The 19,584-nt window shown below is 43.3% G+C and overlaps 2 protein-coding genes across 6 annotated transcripts in view; one reads left to right on the top strand and one right to left on the bottom strand.

Annotated features, from left to right (window-relative positions):
- The window catches only part of LOC126398150 (uncharacterized), a 105,051-nt gene extending 100,372 nt beyond the window's left edge, over window positions 1-4,679 (bottom strand). Inside the window, exons 1-3 of the mRNA XM_050057372.1 lie at window positions 4,644-4,679; window positions 4,340-4,491; window positions 1,137-1,219 (exon numbers count right to left, since the gene is read on the bottom strand). Of these exons, the coding sequence (XP_049913329.1) occupies window positions 1,137-1,219; window positions 4,340-4,491; window positions 4,644-4,679 (271 nt within the window). The remainder of the gene's footprint in view (window positions 1-1,136; window positions 1,220-4,339; window positions 4,492-4,643) is intronic.
- The window catches only part of LOC126397733 (cadherin-20-like), a 135,672-nt gene that overhangs the window by 84,018 nt on the left and 32,070 nt on the right, over window positions 1-19,584 (top strand). For 3 of the 5 annotated variants that reach the window (XM_050056680.1, XM_050056683.1, XM_050056682.1), the window contains exons 1-3: window positions 2,478-2,914; window positions 10,739-11,039; window positions 18,812-19,106. In XM_050056680.1, the coding sequence (XP_049912637.1) occupies window positions 10,821-11,039; window positions 18,812-19,106 (514 nt within the window). In that variant the 5' untranslated portion in view covers window positions 2,478-2,914; window positions 10,739-10,820. Of the gene's footprint in view, window positions 1-2,477; window positions 2,915-10,738; window positions 11,040-18,811; window positions 19,107-19,584 lie in introns of those variants that run through there. The other 2 variants (XM_050056684.1, XM_050056681.1) reach the window with 2 other exon arrangements.

Raw genomic sequence — 19,584 nt, 5'->3', positions numbered from 1 at the left:
TGATTGCAATAGTCAGACGCTCGCATCCAGTTAGGACATGGTGTTACAATGCCCAACTTTACAACTGTACAGGGTTGAATTTCTATATAACTCACCAGTGTTCATTTTATTATAATTAAGAGAAGGCTACTTTGAGTGAAGATCGTGTCATCTGGCCCACAGTCAGATCCACCCCTCTTGTCCAAATATGGTCACTTCTGGCTCCATAAATCCAAGATGAAAACAGCCACAATGCCAAACTCAAGGCTTCAAAATAGGAGTCAACAAAGCAGTGAGTGGTCTCACAGTAGCTACATCCATAATTGTATACAGCTAATGATATACATGTTGGCAGTATATTGGCTTTTTCGCTTTCATTGTGAAAAAAATTATCTAATATTTTCTATGTTTGGATACCAGATTGTGCAATGTTTGCTCATTTAATCAACAAATTTTATTTATATAAACACAATTGCCATTTTCTGTGTACTTGAAACTGTAATGCTGCCTCTGTGTCGACCAAAAATCATATCAGGATACTTAAGTCACAAATGACTGCTTAAGGGAGGGAAATGGCCAATAAGCAAGACTGATTAATGGAGTGGTAACCAAATTGAGAGGATACTTGTAACTTTAACAACCATGAAATCTGCTCTACTAATGAAAGACCTGAACAGTCTGTTGTGCGTGCTGGTAAAAGGTACTCTGAGGTGACAGAACAAGTCATGGTCTTTATAAGCCTACAGTCCTCAACCCTAAGAGTAGGCGTACCTGATCAGATGCATGAAAGCACCATGTCCCTACAACATCCTGCATATTATCTCAAAACCAAAGTCCGGCAACATGCAGAACATAACTGTATCCAATCTATTTCTACGGCGGATCTGAGCCTTTGTGAGGGGGCCCAGAGGGACTTGTTTTCCAGACGTCTACCACCATAACAGACTTTAAAACAGACAGAGGCCCTTCCGTAAGCCCTATAGGTTCAATTTGTTCTGCCAATTATTATCCTCAGCTCTGCCGCAGTGATGGAAGGTGGTGTTCAATGGGCCTGAATGCCACCCTCTCTGTGGCCCGCCCCAACAAAGAGGGACCCCCCTGCCTTTTTTCTGGGGGTCCAGTCAAGCATTCGCTGACAGATTGGCTGGGGCGCTAACCAGTCAGGTCTTCAAAGAGACAAAGAGGATGGGGAGGGCAGTGGGGAAGGGAGGGGGAGCGACCAGTGGTGAAGAAGAATGACCTGCCAAATGAGAAAGAAGACATATTGAAAGGGACAGAGTGGGAGAAAGAAAAAACATATTGAACCAATGGAGAAGTACAACCTTTTGACCATCTGGCTCGCTAGGTGACAACAGCCTTCATCTGTATTTTTAGAGCTGGACAACAAACCAAATTACTCTGTCAGGAAGATTAAGGAGAGTCAAAGGGCTGTCGAGTGGAGGAAAAAAAAAGAGCAAAGTCCTTCCAATTGGCTATGAATAGTGGGGAAACTTTTAGCTGATATCTGGAGCTCCGTCACTTTATTTTGTCTGTAAATATAATATGAAAACAGCTCAGAGACATAATGAAAAAATACCAAATAAGAGCCCGAGCAGCAGCCTAGAACACTTCTTGTTTCTGTGTAATATATTCTCATTTCTGTTTAAACATGGTTGAGTACATCTTCAATATGATTTCATTTTCCCAGTCCTTCTCTTCATGAGGAGAAATATGCAAGAGACTCAACTCTGAAAACCTCTTTTTGCTGCATTAATTCCATGATTGCTTAAATGAAACACTGCTATTTTCTCACTCAGTGCTAAACAGGGATCAGATCTCCGTGACCATGACTAATCTTCCGCTGCGCTTTTTGTGTGTATTGGCATGCGCCTAATTTTTCAGGATCTTTTTGCCAATTTGGAAAACTAATTGCTTTGACTCTGACTGGGCAAGCAGTGGAATATAATGCAGTTTAAAGCTTCATCTTTTATGCCCATAAATCCCTCTACAGATCCAGCCGTGTACAACACCGACTCATTAAAATGCATTAGGGCAGGTTCGCTGCCGTGTGAGAGAAGGTGATTTCTTTCCCCCCCCTCCTCATCCTTTGCGTTTTCTACTCGGCTGGTCAGTGATCCAAGGACCCTGCACCCGTGGCAATCTCCACACACACACTCCTGAGTCCTTCCCCACCACGCTGGTCACTTTTTTCACTTGCAAATACCCTGAGATGAAATGCTTTTGTGGTGCTCCCGGGAGCATTTCCCTCCACCGCTCACTATCTAGCACCTCATGTCTCCCTCTTCTCATTCCTCCATCCCTTTGCTCGCCTGATTTCACTCCACCTCTTTGATTTCCACCCCCCCCCCCCCCCTCCACCTCCCCCTCGCTGTAATTTCCCCCCTATCCTGCTGTCAATCTACCCCTCAACGACTCCCTCTCCCCTCCTCTTCTTCCTCTTTCTCCTCCTCCTTTCTGTCTCTTGCTCTGACCCATGCTTGAGTTTGGAGATGGCTGGGTTACATTGGAGTCGCGGGAGGCTGTCCCACTGATTGTTAAGTGAGGGACAATTGGTCCTTTAGTCTGATTGGGTCCCCAGATAGGCAACACCAAGGATGAGAGTGTGCAGACAGCTATGAGAGGCAGAAAGCAGCGGTGACAGAGTAGTGGCAGCAAGAGAACATATATATATATATATATATATATATATATACTTATACTTATATATAGATGGAGAAAGGGGAAACTTTACAAAGAGGACAGTGAGCGAGAGCATGGACTCAAGGTGACTTTAGGGAAACTGATGCACTGCAGGCAGTAGCTTTCACAACTTTTACAAGGGAAATTTAGGGAGCGTGCAGGGAAAAGAAGAACAAAGAGATAAGAGAAGAAGAAAAACGAGCATTTTTCACAGAAGAAGGACTGAGAAAGAGGAATAAAGTTGAAAAGGAAAAAGGTAAGGTGTGGAATTTTTTGCATGAAAAAAAGAGAAAAATAATCCTTGACTTTCACCGGTCATGTTTTGAAACACAGCAGTGCCAATGAGAAATGCCAATAATACTTTCAAGCTGTAAACAGTGAATGGTGAGGATGATTTAAGGGTGACTGGGGATTTGTCAGCTGTAACTGAGCGTTGAAACTCTCTGAGTGGAGATGGAGAGCGCTGGGAGGAATAAGACACGAGGTGGGAGCACCGTTTCATTACCGCACTGAATCGATGGTTCATTTTTTTCCCTCTCTGTGTGTTAATTGATAAACAATGTTTACAGGAACAAATACATTGCATATCTGGCTGTCAAAAGTAGGTCACGGTGAATATTTGGAGAGCCTCGACTCAGCCGGGAGGGGGTTCTGTGACACATTAAAAAACTTTTGTGAACACGAGCTCAGGCTCAAAGCGTGGCTCCAATTCTCAGCACGTCTACACTGTCGCTACTTCAAACAAGTCATGCTGAAGGGAGAGGAATGCCTATCTGCTTTTTACGGACCTCTGTTTGGCATTCAGACCTCATCCCTCAGCCTGAGCCAAGGTTCTAGTTTCTCAAGATGAGAACAGATTCATTTTTTCCCCCCTATAAAACCCATTAAGCTATCGCCTGTCTTGTAAGCTCCAGCCGACAAATAAGACACTAGATTGGCATGCGCGCTGTCGCTGGGGCAGCAAGACTTTTCCAGCCATTATCAGTGTCAGCAAGAGGCGGTGAAGGATCCTCTGAAAGATGAGCATTGTGCGCCGGCCTCCATATTAACAACACCTTTCAGGTTTCTGCGATGGTGCTCTTGGTTGAGATATCTTAAATGACATTCCAGCGTAGGAAATGCTCTAATGGAGGGGAGGATTCTCCAGCTGCAGCCATGTGGTGGATGAAAACTGTAATTCTCCTCTGAGTCAAAAACCCCCGAAATTCAAAAGAGCTTACGAGTTCGATATTAATTTGAAAGGGTCTGTCCCCAAGACACTGCTGTCTAATTTGCGGCGGAGTGACACTGATTGCAAACTTTTTTTCCGGATGACGCTTATGCATGGTGACATCATCTCCATGCACCAGTGGCTGGGATGAATGCCAGTTTGTGTGATTTAATTTTTTCATAAATGACAAGGCTCTTTTTATGGCCTCCACAGAGTGATGAATGAACTGAATGTGCACCGGGGAGGGGAGGGGAAGGAGAAAGGGTCTGAGACAAGAGACAGGATTAAGGGAAACTAAAAATAAGTGCAGAGTTTGAATGATACAGATGTAACACAGATGTTGGAAAGGACAGACAAGAATGTAGAGGAGGTTAAAGAAGCTGGAGTATCAGAGCAAACTTCTGAGGCTCACCAGGCGCACAAAGCCAGATCAAGAGTGGAAGAAGGGACAAGTAATTAAAAACACCTTACAGTAAACAAGCCGCCGGGAGGGAGACGCTCGTCACGGCACAGCGGTGGCAGCGGCGCACACAGCTGCACATGCCGAGGCCCGGGGAGCTCCCCACAGTTAGAGAGCACGACAGAAGCAGGTTCAAAGCCTGCCCCATGCCGGCGTCTCTGTCCTGAGGGGGGGACAGGGTTAGAGGAATGAGGACGAATAGAGGGTAGCTCTGACACACACATACATAAGCATGCTGTGCATCCACAGAGAACTCATATTCATACCCACACACAAACAACTGTGTGATCTTGAGAGTTTGGCCAGAATACACACCTCCCTGAGCCTGTCTCTGCCTTTGAAGGCTGCCATCTCTCCCTGCTGAGGAAACTGGGTCCCTGCTGCGGGCGGTGACGGTATAGACCCTTTGCTTTAGACGCCACAAGACCTGGTCATTTTATTCCGTCTTTATATACACACATACACAAACATACCAGAGGCCACACTGCGGGGACAGCCTGCTTATTAAAAGTTGGTGCTACAGCAGACTTTAATTACGTGCAAATAAGTAAATAAACATTCATAAATTAAAAAACTACGCTTGGTTGAGGAATGTGGCTCGTCACGCTCAGCTCGGCCCGGGAAGCGAAATTAGATTCAGCGGCTGTATTTAAGAAAACGCTTTTACATTTTTGCAACAGCGCCCGCTCAGCTTATTGTACTCGGCTTATTGAAAGACACTTTCTCATGCCGGCACTTCTGCATCTTAAAAAAAAAAAGTCAAAGTGCATCGATGCAGCCTCCCGCCCGGGTCGCAAATATACAGGGCCTTCGCCGTGGCATCCACCGTGCAGAATCAATTGTGGTTAACAAATTGGCCGTGACGTTTTGCACTGCCAGGGTGGGTGGAACCCTTTTTCATGGGTCCACCCAGTTTTTAAGGACCTTTTCCACAGTCTGGGAGGCCTCCTTTTAGAGCCGAGGTGAGTGGAGCACAGACATTGGCCACTGTGAAATTAACACTTAATAATGCTCCACATAGCACTTAAACAGGGCGAACCCATACTAATGTACCACACACTGAGTTGGCCCCTGGTAATCTCACTCAGTGACTCGGACCGAAAGGTCTGGGTGAGGTCTGTGATAACATTAGCACTGGAACAATTATTTAATTAAGTAATCATTTGGTCCTTAAAATGTCATTGACATGTTTTTTTTTGTCTGACTTACTGTCCAAACCCAAACATATAAAGTATACTCTCACATAAACCTGAGAAAAAAAGCAAACCCTAACATTTGAGAAGTTAGGTAATGTGGCATTGTTGCTTGAAAATGACTTCAGTGAATAATCGGTTTTTAAAAAAGTTGCCTTTTATTATTTATTATTAATTGTCCAATTTTTTTAGCCATAGGTAATAGTCTGCATTTTTGCAGTCTTTTATTTTGTTTCATAAATATGATAGCTGCGGATGCCTTAACACTTCTTCCCTATATAATACTTGTTTAAAGGAATACTTCACCCCCCAAATGATTTTTTGTATATGAATGAGTCATTAGGCTATGTGTTGCACTGAATTTCTTCAGTGAACTTTGTTTTTCCACATATGCCTACAGCCAACAAAGAATCAAAAAACAGAGAAAATCCTTGATGAATTGAAGTCATAGTGGGTTGCTTTAACAACAGCAAAACTTTAGCAAAACATCTGTTGACAAACTCTCACACAACCCATGCAGAATAAGTCTCATTTATCCAGTTGTATGCTCAGTACTTTCCAAACACATGCATTTTTGCTAAAACTTTACCAATTAATGCTAAACTTAAAGTGAAACAGGCATTTTACCTTGCTGTACACAGGAGTTGCTGGTCTACCGCTGCCTCAATCAGTTTGTTAAGTTGCGTTTTTGTGTGACTTTGGTTTTATTAAAGAGTTAGTTCAGATTTATCAAAGTCACACAATGACACAAAGTAACTAACTGGTCAAGGCAGCGGTAGACCAGCAACTCGTGTGTTCAGCAAGGTAAAATGACTGTTTTTGTCAATGGAGTCTGGTATTAAAGAAAGTGCATGGATACATTTTACTTTCAGTTCAGTTCCCTGTCAAAAAGGGTTGTCTGTTTGGGAAGTACTGGATACCGAGACTTTGGTTATACTGCACGAGTTATGAGAAGGATGTTTTGGTATAGTTTTGCTGTTGTTAAACGTGGACCCCTATGACTTCAATTCATCAAGAATTTTCTCCATTTTTGGATTCTTGGTTCACTGTGGAGGCATGTGGATTTTCCTCTTGGATTCAATGTAAAACAAGGTGAGTAACTGATGTATAAATAATCATTGGGGGGGGGAGCATGCCTTTAAATTAGCAAAATAAGCCAAGCATTTCAAATGCATCAGTAAACACAAGTAACCAAAATCAAAAGTCTAAAACTGGTGATATTATTACATGATTTGGATCATGAAGTATCAAATACCAACTTTTAGATTTTAAGTTTTTACAGAAATCCATGAGTGTTTCCTAAAGTTATTATCCAGGAACAGAATACAGTTTACTTATTTTGGGCATTACTGACTCATTAATCTGAACAGATGGAGTTAGTGAGATTATGCATGCTGCCTCTGCCTGGAGGTGGTCAGTCAGTCGTACTGTAAGAGTTCTTTCTGGGTTTGTTTTCCTCCGTTGGAAGGAAACGCTCACCTCTCTCACTGCTGTAGGAGCAGTTTGATGTAGTCTGTCTTTGTCAGATCGCAGTTAATGGAGCAGCAGGTGGACTTGGAGTAAGATGATACAACAATATGGCCCATCATTTTGTCACACCAGCTGCTCCCCCTGACAATCACTGTCTCCTCCACTGTCACTCAATCTCTTCCTCCCTCTCAGCGAACACCTTTGCTTTCAGGGGTTTCTTGCTTTTCAAAACAAACATAAAAACCGGATGTTGCTTTTCCACTTTTGCCGTTAATTTGCTCTTTTGCTGTTGCACACTAACAAACAAATTGTGTTATTTTCTTTTGAATGCTAGGCAGGTTTTCAAGTGGGAAGAATGTTTCAGCCTGGTGGGAAAATACCTCAATTCTTTGCCTTAAGCTTTGTCATATGATTGCTTCTCCACCCTCCACCTCGCTCCTCATCCCTTCATCTTCCCATCCCTCCAATTCACAGCTTGTGTGGCAAACGCCAGCTGCCTTTTTTCTATTAAACAAGCGAAATGCCATGAGAGAGATGTGTGAAATGTTTTGCCAGCACAATCACGTCGCATGTCACCTCATTAGGGACGACAAAATGGAGCAAAATGCTCGGGTGCAAGCTGTGACCTTTGAGGGGAGGAGCCGAGAGGTTGAGGCCGGGGGTTTTTGAGCAAAGAACAGGGAGCTAATTTTACTTCATAATGGCAACCAGGCAGCTTGAATAGGCAGAAAAGAGGGGTGCAACGAGGTCAAGTGTCACCCGTCCTGCCAAGCAGCAGAGGAGGCACAGAAACACACTCACACATATGCATGCACGCACACACTCGGCCCAGCCTCCTGCTGACAATGCAGCCACGCCCCCCACCCTTCCTTGCCTTTTGTGCCTCTTCAACAATGATTAACTGAGTTTGGCGATTCAGAGAGAGTCTGCAGCAGCACAATGCACTCTCTCTTACAAAACATAATGGAGTCAGCCCATGAGTCAAACAGTCTCTTTTTCTTCCGCTGTTTTTTATTTTCAGCCCCAAACTTTCCACCTCCCCCTGCTAACAGCCTCTTAGCTTTTCTTTCCCTTTCTCCCCCTGTCCTCTTTCTGCCTTTTCACCATCAATCCGCCTATTCCCCCCCCCAAGCTCGTTAATGCAGGCAGAGCGGGCAGATGCGGCCATCCTCCTAATACATAAAAACAAGATGCAGATGGAAAGAGGTAGCGTAGGTGCGAAAAGGTATTGATTAGCTCAGATCAATGTGTAACCTTAAAAAACACCTCCTGCCAGAAATTCACGGAATTGACCTAGCTGATCTTAAAGATTCCTGTGATGTTCGTATCAAAAAGAGCAATGCAGCGGGAGACAGTATTTAGAGGCATAAAATCCAACATCCAGGCAATACCATAGGGGCCTTCCAAAACCTGAGATATAGGGAAAAAAAACACAGTACACTTGTAATGAGCGGTGTGCAGTGCTGAGGGGATATTGTAGAACATGGTGTGAGTAAAGCTGAGCAGGGGTGTTAACAGAAACACTACAATCTCAGAACATCACACCCCCGGGCCTTTTCCAGGAGGTGTGAAGGAGCTCGCCTCTCCTCATGACAGGAAGAGGAGGAAGGAAGGGGAAGAGTGTGGTTTCACTTTTTTTTTTTTTTTGTCGATGTGAAATGCCTGATTGTCCCGATCTGGAGGGAAAAAGCAGCTGAAGCTGGTGGTTTTGAAGCGTGCAATCATTTCTGTTTTCTCCTGCAGGCTCCAATTAGTTCTGTTTCCATTACAAAGTTTTAAAGAGGACCTTTTATGCTCATTTTAGGTTTATATTTATATGTTGGGTTTCTAGCAGAACATGTTTACATGCTTTAATGGTGAAAAAACTCTTTGTTTTCCTTATACTGTCTGTGATGGAACACATATATTCACCCTCTGTCTGAGATGCTCCCTTTTAGCACCTGTCTCTTAAAGCCTCCTCTAGAAAAGCCCAATCTGCTGTGATTGGTCAGCATTTCGGAACTTTTTATCAGTAACAAAATCATTAGAAAAGAAAGCTTCTAAAATAAAATCTCCAAAAATGGACATGTTCCAACCAATATGTTCCAAAATCTGGGACAAATTAAAAACGTCAGCAACTAAGTTTACATGTTTCCCCCACGTTATCATGTAGCTACATGTAGCAGGGCACTTGCAGCCAGACAATGATTATAATGAAGCATAGCAGCACGTTCTTCTGTTAAAAATCACCAATAAAAGCTCCTAAACCAAAATCCAGCAAGAATATGATTCAAAGATCATGGACAAGTTAACCAAGAGAATTAAACAATCAACCATGATTATGTGTCCCTGACATTAGCATGTAGCTACATGTAGCAGTGTTTGTAATGTAAAGTTATTCACCGATCTGCCATTGACGCCAATTCAATATGCTGAATTGGCTGAAAAAAAAGCTCAGCATTGACTGACAGCCAACCATCAGCTTGCTTTGTCAGGGCCTTAAGGCTGTATTCACACCAAATCAGGTGCTAGTCCGCCCATTTATTTAAATGAGGGTAGTGCTTCTAGGCTGCGTCCGTAGGCCCCCCATCCCCCCAAAACAAAAATAAAAACGCAGCAGCCTGTGGCAGAAAGTTGAAACAGAATCAAACTTTTGCAGAAACACAACCTGCTGTCATGCTGCAGTGGCCAATCTGTCTATAGCTTGTGTGTACTATCCGACAAAGGAGAGCACTTGATTTGCTTGTATGTGCATGCACTCATGTCTTTTGTGGCAGTAAAGATACAGTAATGACAATCAAGAGGAATTCTACAGATCTCTTAAGTCAAAGTGAACAAACTTATAGCGGTGACAAATACTCACTGAGATGGGGAGATTTGCTCTCTGTATTTGGTGTCCACCCTCAACTCCCCCACAGATGGACCATTTAAGTGATACTACCGAACCGCCACACAACCTTGCAACTAATCACTGCAACACATGATTTGTTGTGGACGCAGCCTAAAGCTCAATTATGAACCCAACTGCTACCTGAAGTCACAGAAATACTTGAAATGACCACAACCTCTAAACGCCACATAACGTGCTGATGGCATGACGATTAGCTTTAACCCCTGCTCGCTCCTGTGTCCACCATGATAAAGGATTCTTATTGATTTCTCATCTACATTGTTATCCTGGTGCTGACACTTAACTTGAACACATTATGTGTTACCATCACATAATGCGGTGTGAAGAGGTCATGGTCATTTCTCTGAAACCAGGTTGCCTGTTTGTTTATGCTGTCATGTGGTTGCCTGGCTACCCAGTGGTGGCGACAACACCCCCGGGCTGTTGTTCACCAAGAAATAATTACACTACGTAACCTGCCGAACACCCTTGACATCCAGTCTTCTGTTCTTTATATTTATAACTTTCTGATGGTGAGGGGGTCTGTAATAGTGAGCGGCAGCATGACATGAACGTTTTGTTGTATACCCATTGTCCCCGCCTTCTCCTTCTCTGATATTACCTCCTTGCCTCCTCCATGTGGCCTCTTCAGCAGCATAAGAGGTCCCCTTCATTCAACTGTGGTAAGGCTCATTATAGCTCAACAAAAACTCAGTAGTAGAGGGCTAATCTGGAAAGCAGGAGAAAAAGCTACGAATATGTGTCATCCGCAGGCGTCCCACAGTGCAACATAGACTGGACCTCAGTGTATGACAAAAGGATGACGGCGTCCAAAAGGAAATAAATCTGAGGCTAATCTGTCTTCTTTTCTCTTTCAGGACGCCAACAGTAGCCAGAGAGAGCCAGGGAACAACTGCAGAAATTGGAAAAGTTTTCTCAAGTACTACCCTGCTCTTCACAATGGGAGACCGATTGCATCTTCCAGCAGTTGCCAGCAGCGTGCTCCCTGTGGCCCTCTGCATTTTGACCCTTCTGCCCCACAGCCTTCTGGGTAAGCCCACAGAGGAGGAAAACACAGGCAGCTCAGCATTGCTCCAGAGGGTAAAGAGAGGCTGGGTGTGGAACCAGTTCTTTGTCCTGGAGGAGTACACCGGACTGGAGCCACTTTATATCGGGAAGGTCAGTGTTGCATACATCCTGCACACATCCATGCACACACATAAAAGGTATAACCTAGAGAGATGCAAAGCCTGGATGTTCCTGGCCTGGTAGGGGAGCAGCGTTTCTGCATGTCCTCTCCACTTTGTGTACATGGGGGTGCCTTAGTGTTGGTGTTTCAAAGAGATTTCAACTAGTAACTTTCAAACAGGGCAAACTAATAGATCTATAGGGGAGCTCAGCAGCCTGCAGGTCATCTGCTGCTTGAGCCAGAGCCGAGCGCACGAATGCAAAAGAGAAGATCATGGGTGGGCAGCGCAGCAAACTTCAACCACAACGAAAGGAAAAAAATCCCAATTTAATCCCTGGATGCACTGCGCCCATACTATAGACAGGCTCTCCTCTGTCCACTTTGAACCAGAGCCAGACAGCAGTGATTGAGTTAATTGACTCGAACCGCGGCTTCACTCAGTCGGCCTCATTCCACAGAAGTGGACAGAGCACGTCTGCAACACAACTGACATGCTCTGAAAAGAGCAGACAAGGGATGGATACTCACAAAGGAGCACTTTGATCGCTCAGTCGCTAAAGTGAATTGAACATTTGATCAATAGTTGTAAGGCCAGTCATCATCAGCAGGGAGACACAACAATCTTGTTTTTAAATCGTATGTGCACAGTGTTTGAGCCGGAGAGCGCCAATGTGAAAATGCTTTGAAAATATCCCATTACTTTAGCCTCTCTGAAAACCAGTGTCATGAAATCCCAGGGATAGATAAGTGTAATTAGCAGGATTCTCCTATTTATCAGCTGTAGCATAACTTTTCTAGGATGTCTAAAAGTATGATCACTGTCATCTGACTCCACACAAATGCACAAACTTATTTGACGGGATGCCTATAAGCCAATCACAGTATTTTACATTATCTTAAGTGGACTGCCCCCTTTTTAATGAGCATAGCCAACTGTGAGGCAAGGAGTAAGCACAAGGCATATTCTAATCCATTTACTGTTAACATATATACATTTTGTTTAAACTGTGCTCAAAGTAAAATGACATGTTACATTACTTACACATGTCAAAGTATCATATGAAAGATTTAAAACTTAATCCGTCTATTGAAATGGATGGTGGATCTGATGGTGGATCTCAAAATATGTAGGCCATCAGTAGCGGCTCGTGGTGAAATTGGGTGGGAGGGCTAACGCATTAGGCCTATGGCCTATACTGATCAATAGTTCAGCTGCAGTAACAGTAACATCACACCGAGATACAGTACCAGGTTACAGCAACAATGCACTACAACAAAACTAGAGAATTAGGCTAACTACAAAAATGTTCTGATGCCAAAAGCTGGCTCGCTCACACACACACACACACACACACACACACACACACACACTGTAAAGAAAGGAAAGGAGTAATGCTCCTTTAATAAGAGGTTAGGGCTTGGGCCTAGGGCTGGGTGGTATGGCCAGAGATATTGGATAAAGCGAGATACCCCACTCAGCTCACTTCCTGATTCAGTGACGTCAGCACCCCCGTAGGAGACTTGCGGCAGCTTTGAATGTATTGTCGTCAATGAGGAAAATGAACGTGATCACAATTTATGGTCAATTCTTTCACCCTACAGTCACTAAAGTAAATATTGGGTTCATTTTCCACAAGCCACACATTTTACCAACATTCTGACACTAAAGCTGCATTTTTCATCCGCACAGATCAAGAGAAATTTAACTTTGTTTGAGCCCTGTCCGTCTCAGAAAACAAGTTCTTGCGAGATCTCGGGATCTTTGAGGGAGAACAGGCTCTGATTGGAGGGAGAGCTAACCACGCCCACTTAGGAGACAGGAAGAGTGAAGAGTAACCGTTTTCTTAACATTGGATAAGCCTACGGTGGGGTATCTCCTTTATCCAATATCTCAGGTATGGCCTAAAATCAATATCATGGTATTATTTTGGGGGGATACGGTGAGGGTATGATATCGTGGTATCATCTTCTGTCTTTTTTTTACACCTTAAATAAATCAATTTAAAAAGCCATACAAGTCTAGGATGGAAACTATTTATCGTCCGAAGTAAAACGGTTGCTAATCCATCTATTATTGTGTATAAAACGTTATATAGTATGTATAAACATTAGAGGGAAGAGGGATGGCCGGCGGCTCCCGGGCCCCCTTCTCCCACGGGCCTGGGTTTGGGGCGGTCGGCCAGGCCACCTCCATCACGCAGCGAGGGAGGTGCGTGAGGCAGGCAGGCCGGCCGCCGGGCCCCGTTCTGCTGTTCATGTTTACTGCGGTAAGTTACCGTCACCGCGAATACTGCCCAGTCCTACTTGGGCCTACCTTATTTGAAGAGAAGCTCACATCGACGGCCTTTCTGGGATGCAAACAGGTTAATCACCAAGTCATTTAAGTTAATTTCTGGATGAGGTCCCGCTCGATAGACAGCATTTAAAATAATCCACCTCGTTCAGCATGATGCTAACGCATTTTGCAAGACTCAACACTACAGTAACAGCGGGCAGGCCCTCACTGTACTTCCACGCACTGTCATTGGCCAAAAGTCAGTGGCCTGGGCTGAATTAATTTAGCCCAACTGGACAGTAAATCAAGGGGGCTGGTCACCACACCTGTCACTCACGATGTGACAACAATGATTGGAAGCTGATTCTAGGAGTATGGGCTGTAAAAAATCAGCCCATTTAGATAAATCCTGCGTTTTTGTGACTATTTTAGTGCTGTTGCTGCTATAGGTTCCACAAAAAAACACAATCAGTTCTAAGGTTCAATAACTAATATTTTCTTTAATTTAATAATTTTCTCATCTTTATTGTAAAAGATAGGCAGGGCTTAGCCTTGCTAGCCCATTTATACCAGCAGTCTCTGTAGGCCATGTGTTTTATATGAATTAACCATTGATGAAAAAGAAATAATCTCATGTTTTTTTGTTTGTCATTTGTAATGTTATGTGGTTTCTGCATACAGATTCTTCGTCCATTGGAATGGACGGAAAAATTAACACAAAGGATCCTCATCAAAAAAAATATTTTGCTAATGATTATGAGTTCATTTAGAGTAGAAATACACCATTAGAGTATTATTTGTGTCTGTTTGGAACATAATTGGGTTCTGAACAGGTTATAACTAGGCCTACAACTACAAATGAAACTCATCAGGTAAAGATGCATTACAGAATTTTGCACGCTCAGCTAAAGGTGGTTTTGTTACAGACAGATGCCACTCTGTATTGTTTTGGCTGTTTGACAAAAAGACAAAACATATTTGTACTGTACTGTGGAGAAACGTTAGCTGCCTGCATGTCATTAAGTCACCAACTGACAGTTCACGCTGGCAGATAATTCATCATTAGAGTCCTTTTTAGATGATCTAGATGAGCAGTTTGTCATTGTTTCTATAAGTGGAAAACACAGTAATCATTGAATGAATGCCACTTCAGAATAATTGAAGTATCCCAGTACGATAGCTGTTGACACTAAATGTGAGTTACAGTAAATTGGTCTAGTTACTTGGAAGTTTTCCAGTAAAATAAAGATAAATAAAATATTGTCAGAGGCACATTTCAGCATTGATGAAACAAAGAGCTGTGCTGTATTAAAGGGCCAGTGTGTAATATTTGGCTGCGCCGTAGGAGTCGAAAAGTAAACAGCCAAGATGGCAGCTGCCGAAGGACCGTGTCCATTCAATTTAGCTTTTGAAGACATGCTGAGCCAACTACACTTATTGTTCTGTTCCCATGACGTGTTTTATACAGCTAGTATGTTACTTCTAACATGAAATTAAAGCATTAACTCAAATTGAGGGCAAAACACTTATCTTTTTCCTTGAGAGACGAACAGAAGACTGCCCTAGAAGCCTTCGCTTCCAGGAAGGAAGTTTTTGCCGTTTTGCTGACGGGATACAGCAAAAGCATAATATACTATCAGTTATCCCCACTAGTCGGCAAACAAATGGGGCTTACTGCAATGAATACGTCACCTTGTTTTTTGCTCTGATTGGCTATCGTGCTATCCAATTGTGTGCAGCGGCATGTAATATGCCTCAGTTAGTGCCGCCCCTTGGGTAGGAAGGGTGTATCGGTGAGGGCCAGACTCAAGATCTTTCTAGATTTGAGTCTGGATTTCCAGGCTAACTGGAGATGGCTTTTTGTGGTCAAATGAATTCACGGTTAACAGCTCTGGTGAACATTGCTGCAGTATGCATGCCAATGACATACTCCCCCCATAACTTGCAGCATTTTTGGCATTGTGTTGTGTGATCAAACTGCACATTTTAGAGTAGGTTTTATTGTGACCAGCCCATGTCACACCTGTGTAACAATCAGGCAGTTAAATTAGCATCCTGATATGTGACACCTATAGGTGGATGGATTAAATATTATGTTGGTAAAGTGCTCACTAACATGGATTTAAACAAATTTGGGCACAAAGAAAGAACAAAGGCTTTTCTGTGCATCTCTCTCAATGCCCAAATGTAAAGGCATTAAAATACTCTCTGTTCCCAAATTCCTGAAACTACACTGCCTTGATCTTAAAACACAGACTCCTGACCTTTGAATTTGCCTCAGTATTCCTCGTCGACTTTTAAAACACTGAACCGCACGTCCTCTGAAATTTCCCATTGGAAATGATGCAAACCTGCCTAATTAGTGCTCTGGAATAACTTCCCCTCAACCACTCGGGAATACCGAGGAAAAAGCCAGGATCCAAAAAGTCATGTGCTTCGACCAGATACGAGAGTAACAAGTCCTGAGAGGGAACCATGTATGCTGTGGTATAAAGTACTGTATCTGCTTACAGTCGCTGTAGCATATTCACTTCCATCTTTCCATTTATCCTTTCTTCAATGATTCTTTTTAAAGCCGCACACCCTCATTTTTCCAAGCTGAATGAAATAAGTAACTTTGACATGCTGGGCTGTTTCCCAGAGAGCCACTCATGGCAGAAAGGCACTGTAGGATATGACAAAGCAGGAGACACATGTACTGTAGGTTTTTTTCTCCTCAGCTCACCCTACCTTGTGACTGTTGAGGAGCTTAGTATTCAGAGCTGTGGGGATGTCGAAGGTTTGGGCTGAGACGGAGCAGGTAATTGATAGCCTGAGTGTCAAACTCTTTTCATAGGTATGAGTGGAGAGGAAGGATCAGTGGAGGAGAAGGCGGATGAGGCGGGAGGGGAAGGCACCGGCCTGAGATATATCACCACGAGGCACAGGGCTGAAGCCCACAATGGGGTGTTGATTAAAAAAATATATTCTGGGCCGAGCTCGGATGCGTGGCACTTTCCAGGAGAGAGTGCAGGTGGTTCACGTTGTCCGAAGAGATAGGAAAAGCTGTATTCTCTGGCTGCTCGGGGAATGATAGGTTTTGTGAAGATTGCTTCTGAACTATCACCGGAATAACAACAATGAGTTCTGTAGCTGCAAACTTTTAGCAGTTCAACAACCTCAGCTCGGTCATTTCACGTAGTGGCCCCAGACGACGAAAAGGCAAAAGCAAGTATCTTGAAAAAGAGTGTGGTTTTTGAGTCAGTGGGTTTTTTTGTCACTGCAGTGTTGTGAGCTCGCCTGTTGATTATATACCAGACAGACGTCAATGGGGGCATTTAATTCTGCAATGCCAGTGTGATGGCAGTAAGTACTCATCATATGCAGAGACCCTTTAAGTACAAAGTAAGGAGTGATTGCACATCAACAGGCTGGCATTTGCACTCACAGGCCACAAAAGGCAACTGATTGCACTGCAGGGCCCATGGCAACAAACAGGCCGTAAGCTGTGATTACATGTCTACTTACAGCTGCAGTATTAAAGTACGCATTTAACCACACATCACCCCTGGAGGTCTAGCGTTAATTTACCCACTGGTTTAATTAGGAATTAATGTTTTGACAGAACTGTCTTATACGGGTTTTTGTGCAATTTAAAACAAAGACCCAGTGGTGGTTATTCCAAATGAATAGTAGCAGTATTAGTTTAAAACAATAAAAGAAAAACATTTAGATTTTTTTTACTTCCCCCTTTTGAGGCACCCCCTATGGATGATGGCACCATTAGCATTTGCCTGTACTGCCTATACTATGGGCTGGCACTGACAATGTAAACATTGGATTCTAACTTGTAATAGCAAATTTGGGCTGTAGCATGTTCAGTGGTGATCCTAGACTCTAAGGGCCCCCAGGCAAAGAAGCCCATCAGCCCTGACTGTCCTAAATAAAACTATTCATCTGTCACACAGTGGCTTGAAGCTCCTATCTGCATATTTGCACTATTGTGTCATATTTTTTTATGTCTGTACATACCTTTGATATGTTTGAGAGAAACCAAAGACAAATCTCGACTGAGGTGGACAATAAAGTTATCTATCTATACATCCTCTAGAAAGCTGCTGTCTCAAATGGATCTCCACTTTTTCTGCCATCCAATTCCATCCAGTCTCCTCCCAGCTGTTCTGTAGTGACTGTCTGTCCCTGTGCCCCGGCAAAGTAACATTGCCCTGATGTTTAAATTTCAGACAAAGTCACATAACCTCTCAAAAAGTTTTGCTATTTTAAATTGTCTTTGTTGTATCCCGTGTTCGAATCTTGCTTGAACTATTGGTTACTCTGCCCCCACAGTTTGTGGTGGTACTGCTCCATTTCGTTCATATCCGTAAGCTTTCAAAAAATGTTCACAAATATGGACGACACAAACGCAGAGCAGACAGAAGGTTCCATCCATGTCCATATGCATATCTTACGTTGAGAAGGGGGGGCAACTTTGCACTGCGTACTGCCTTTTTGGAGGTTTTAAGGGGGTTTATGGTTGCCATTGCAAAATATGCCAGTATGAGTGGCCATTAGGGGCTCCTTTACCTTTACCTTTTAAACTTTTGCCTGGTTTCCTCTCAGTGTGCCACTGAGCAAGCTGAATGAATAGAAATTGCTCTCTAAATATAAAGCAGTAGGACTGTACACATTTTTTGTTGTTGTGTTGGCTCTGTACTCCAGCACAGTGAATTTAATTGCTGTGAGGTTTAAGTGCAGACACACTGCTTTAATTTGAGGGTTTTTATATCTACACTGGATGAAGAGTAAGTAGGGGTTTATGCATCGTCCCCGAATTTTAGACAGTAATTAGACAGTTAAACATAAGGTGGCATAAACAACTATTGCCATTATTCATTAACTTGTGATTTATATCAATTCTTATTTTATCTGTCCAACTGTCCAAAACACAGGGTTTTAATTTACAATGGTACTAAACAGAGAAAAGTAGCATTATCACACTAAAGACGCTGCAACCAAAGCTAGCTTTGAATTTTTGTTTGTTGAAATATCATTATAGGGTTTCCAAGACTGTACATTCAGCGCAGACTTAGCAACACTTGAAACTGACGTCACTAATACATTTTAAGTTGGACTGAGGTCATATGATTGATTTGGATATTCAAGAACTTTTTATTTTTTTGGCCCCAAAACATGCTATGGTTGTCCTGTCTATATGTTTAGGATCACTGTGCATTGTTCTAAAATTAAGAGATGTGAGCTAATTAAATCTCCTCAAAAGCATGTCACTGTCTGACCGTAGTTTTGGACTGCACAATATTTCTGTCATAACCCTGTTGTTAATGTAATCATGATTTTTGAGACTCATCTCCTTAATTTTTTTTACTGAGACACCAGTAGTTTCTACAACCCTTGAGATGTCTCCAAAATCAAGACAGTGTATATTCCACTTGAGAAAATGCGTTGTGGAATAAACATTTTTTATTGCCATCTGCATGAATATCTCCACAGCTCCACTCAGACATGGATAAAGGTGATGGCTCCATTAAGTACATCCTGACAGGCGAGGGCGCAGGCACCACATTCACCATCGATGACAGCACGGGGGACATCCACGCCATTCAGAGGCTGGACCGCGAGGTGAAGGCCCAGTACGCCCTCCGCGCCCAGGCCCGCAACCGCCTGACGGACAGGCCTCTGGAGCCCGAGTCTGAGTTCATCGTAAAAATCCAGGACATCAATGACAACGAGCCGAGGTTTTTGGATGGGCCCTATCAGGCAACTGTACCTGAAATGTCCAAAATAGGTAAACAGGGGAAATGAAGGCAAACATGGATGAAAGCAGAACCTAAACTGTTGTTTGTGGTGTTTGTTTTTAAAGGGATAGTTAAAGCTTTTTAAGTGGTGTTATATGAGGTAATCTATCCATAGTCAGTGTATTGCATACAGTAGATGGTGGTCGGTAGTACCGTCCCTAGGCTAAAACATTCGGGGCTAAAGCCCCGGATGTTTTTTAATTAGCCCCGAATATAGCCTGGTTCCAGACCATAGACCCCGCCCACTCAACTGAGTAGGCTTGCATCTCTGGTCTGGCATACATCAATGAATTTGCGATTTATCTCGTCCAAACGATGGACGGACCAATGAACGCTGGGGGTGGGGGCGGGTCTAGCGATTAGCCAATCAGCGCCACGCTGATGTCAAGCTGTACGCTGGTGGGTAACTGGTGAGGATAGCAACAATGGCGACCGCTACAGATCCTACAGACCACATTAACGATGCTA

Source organism: Epinephelus moara, chromosome 11, assembly GCF_006386435.1.
Source record: "Epinephelus moara isolate mb chromosome 11, YSFRI_EMoa_1.0, whole genome shotgun sequence".
In the NCBI taxonomy this organism is placed as follows: domain Eukaryota; kingdom Metazoa; phylum Chordata; class Actinopteri; order Perciformes; family Serranidae; genus Epinephelus; species Epinephelus moara.
The sequence above is the reverse complement of the archived record's forward strand: the minus strand, read 5'-3'. Positions and strand labels throughout refer to the sequence as shown.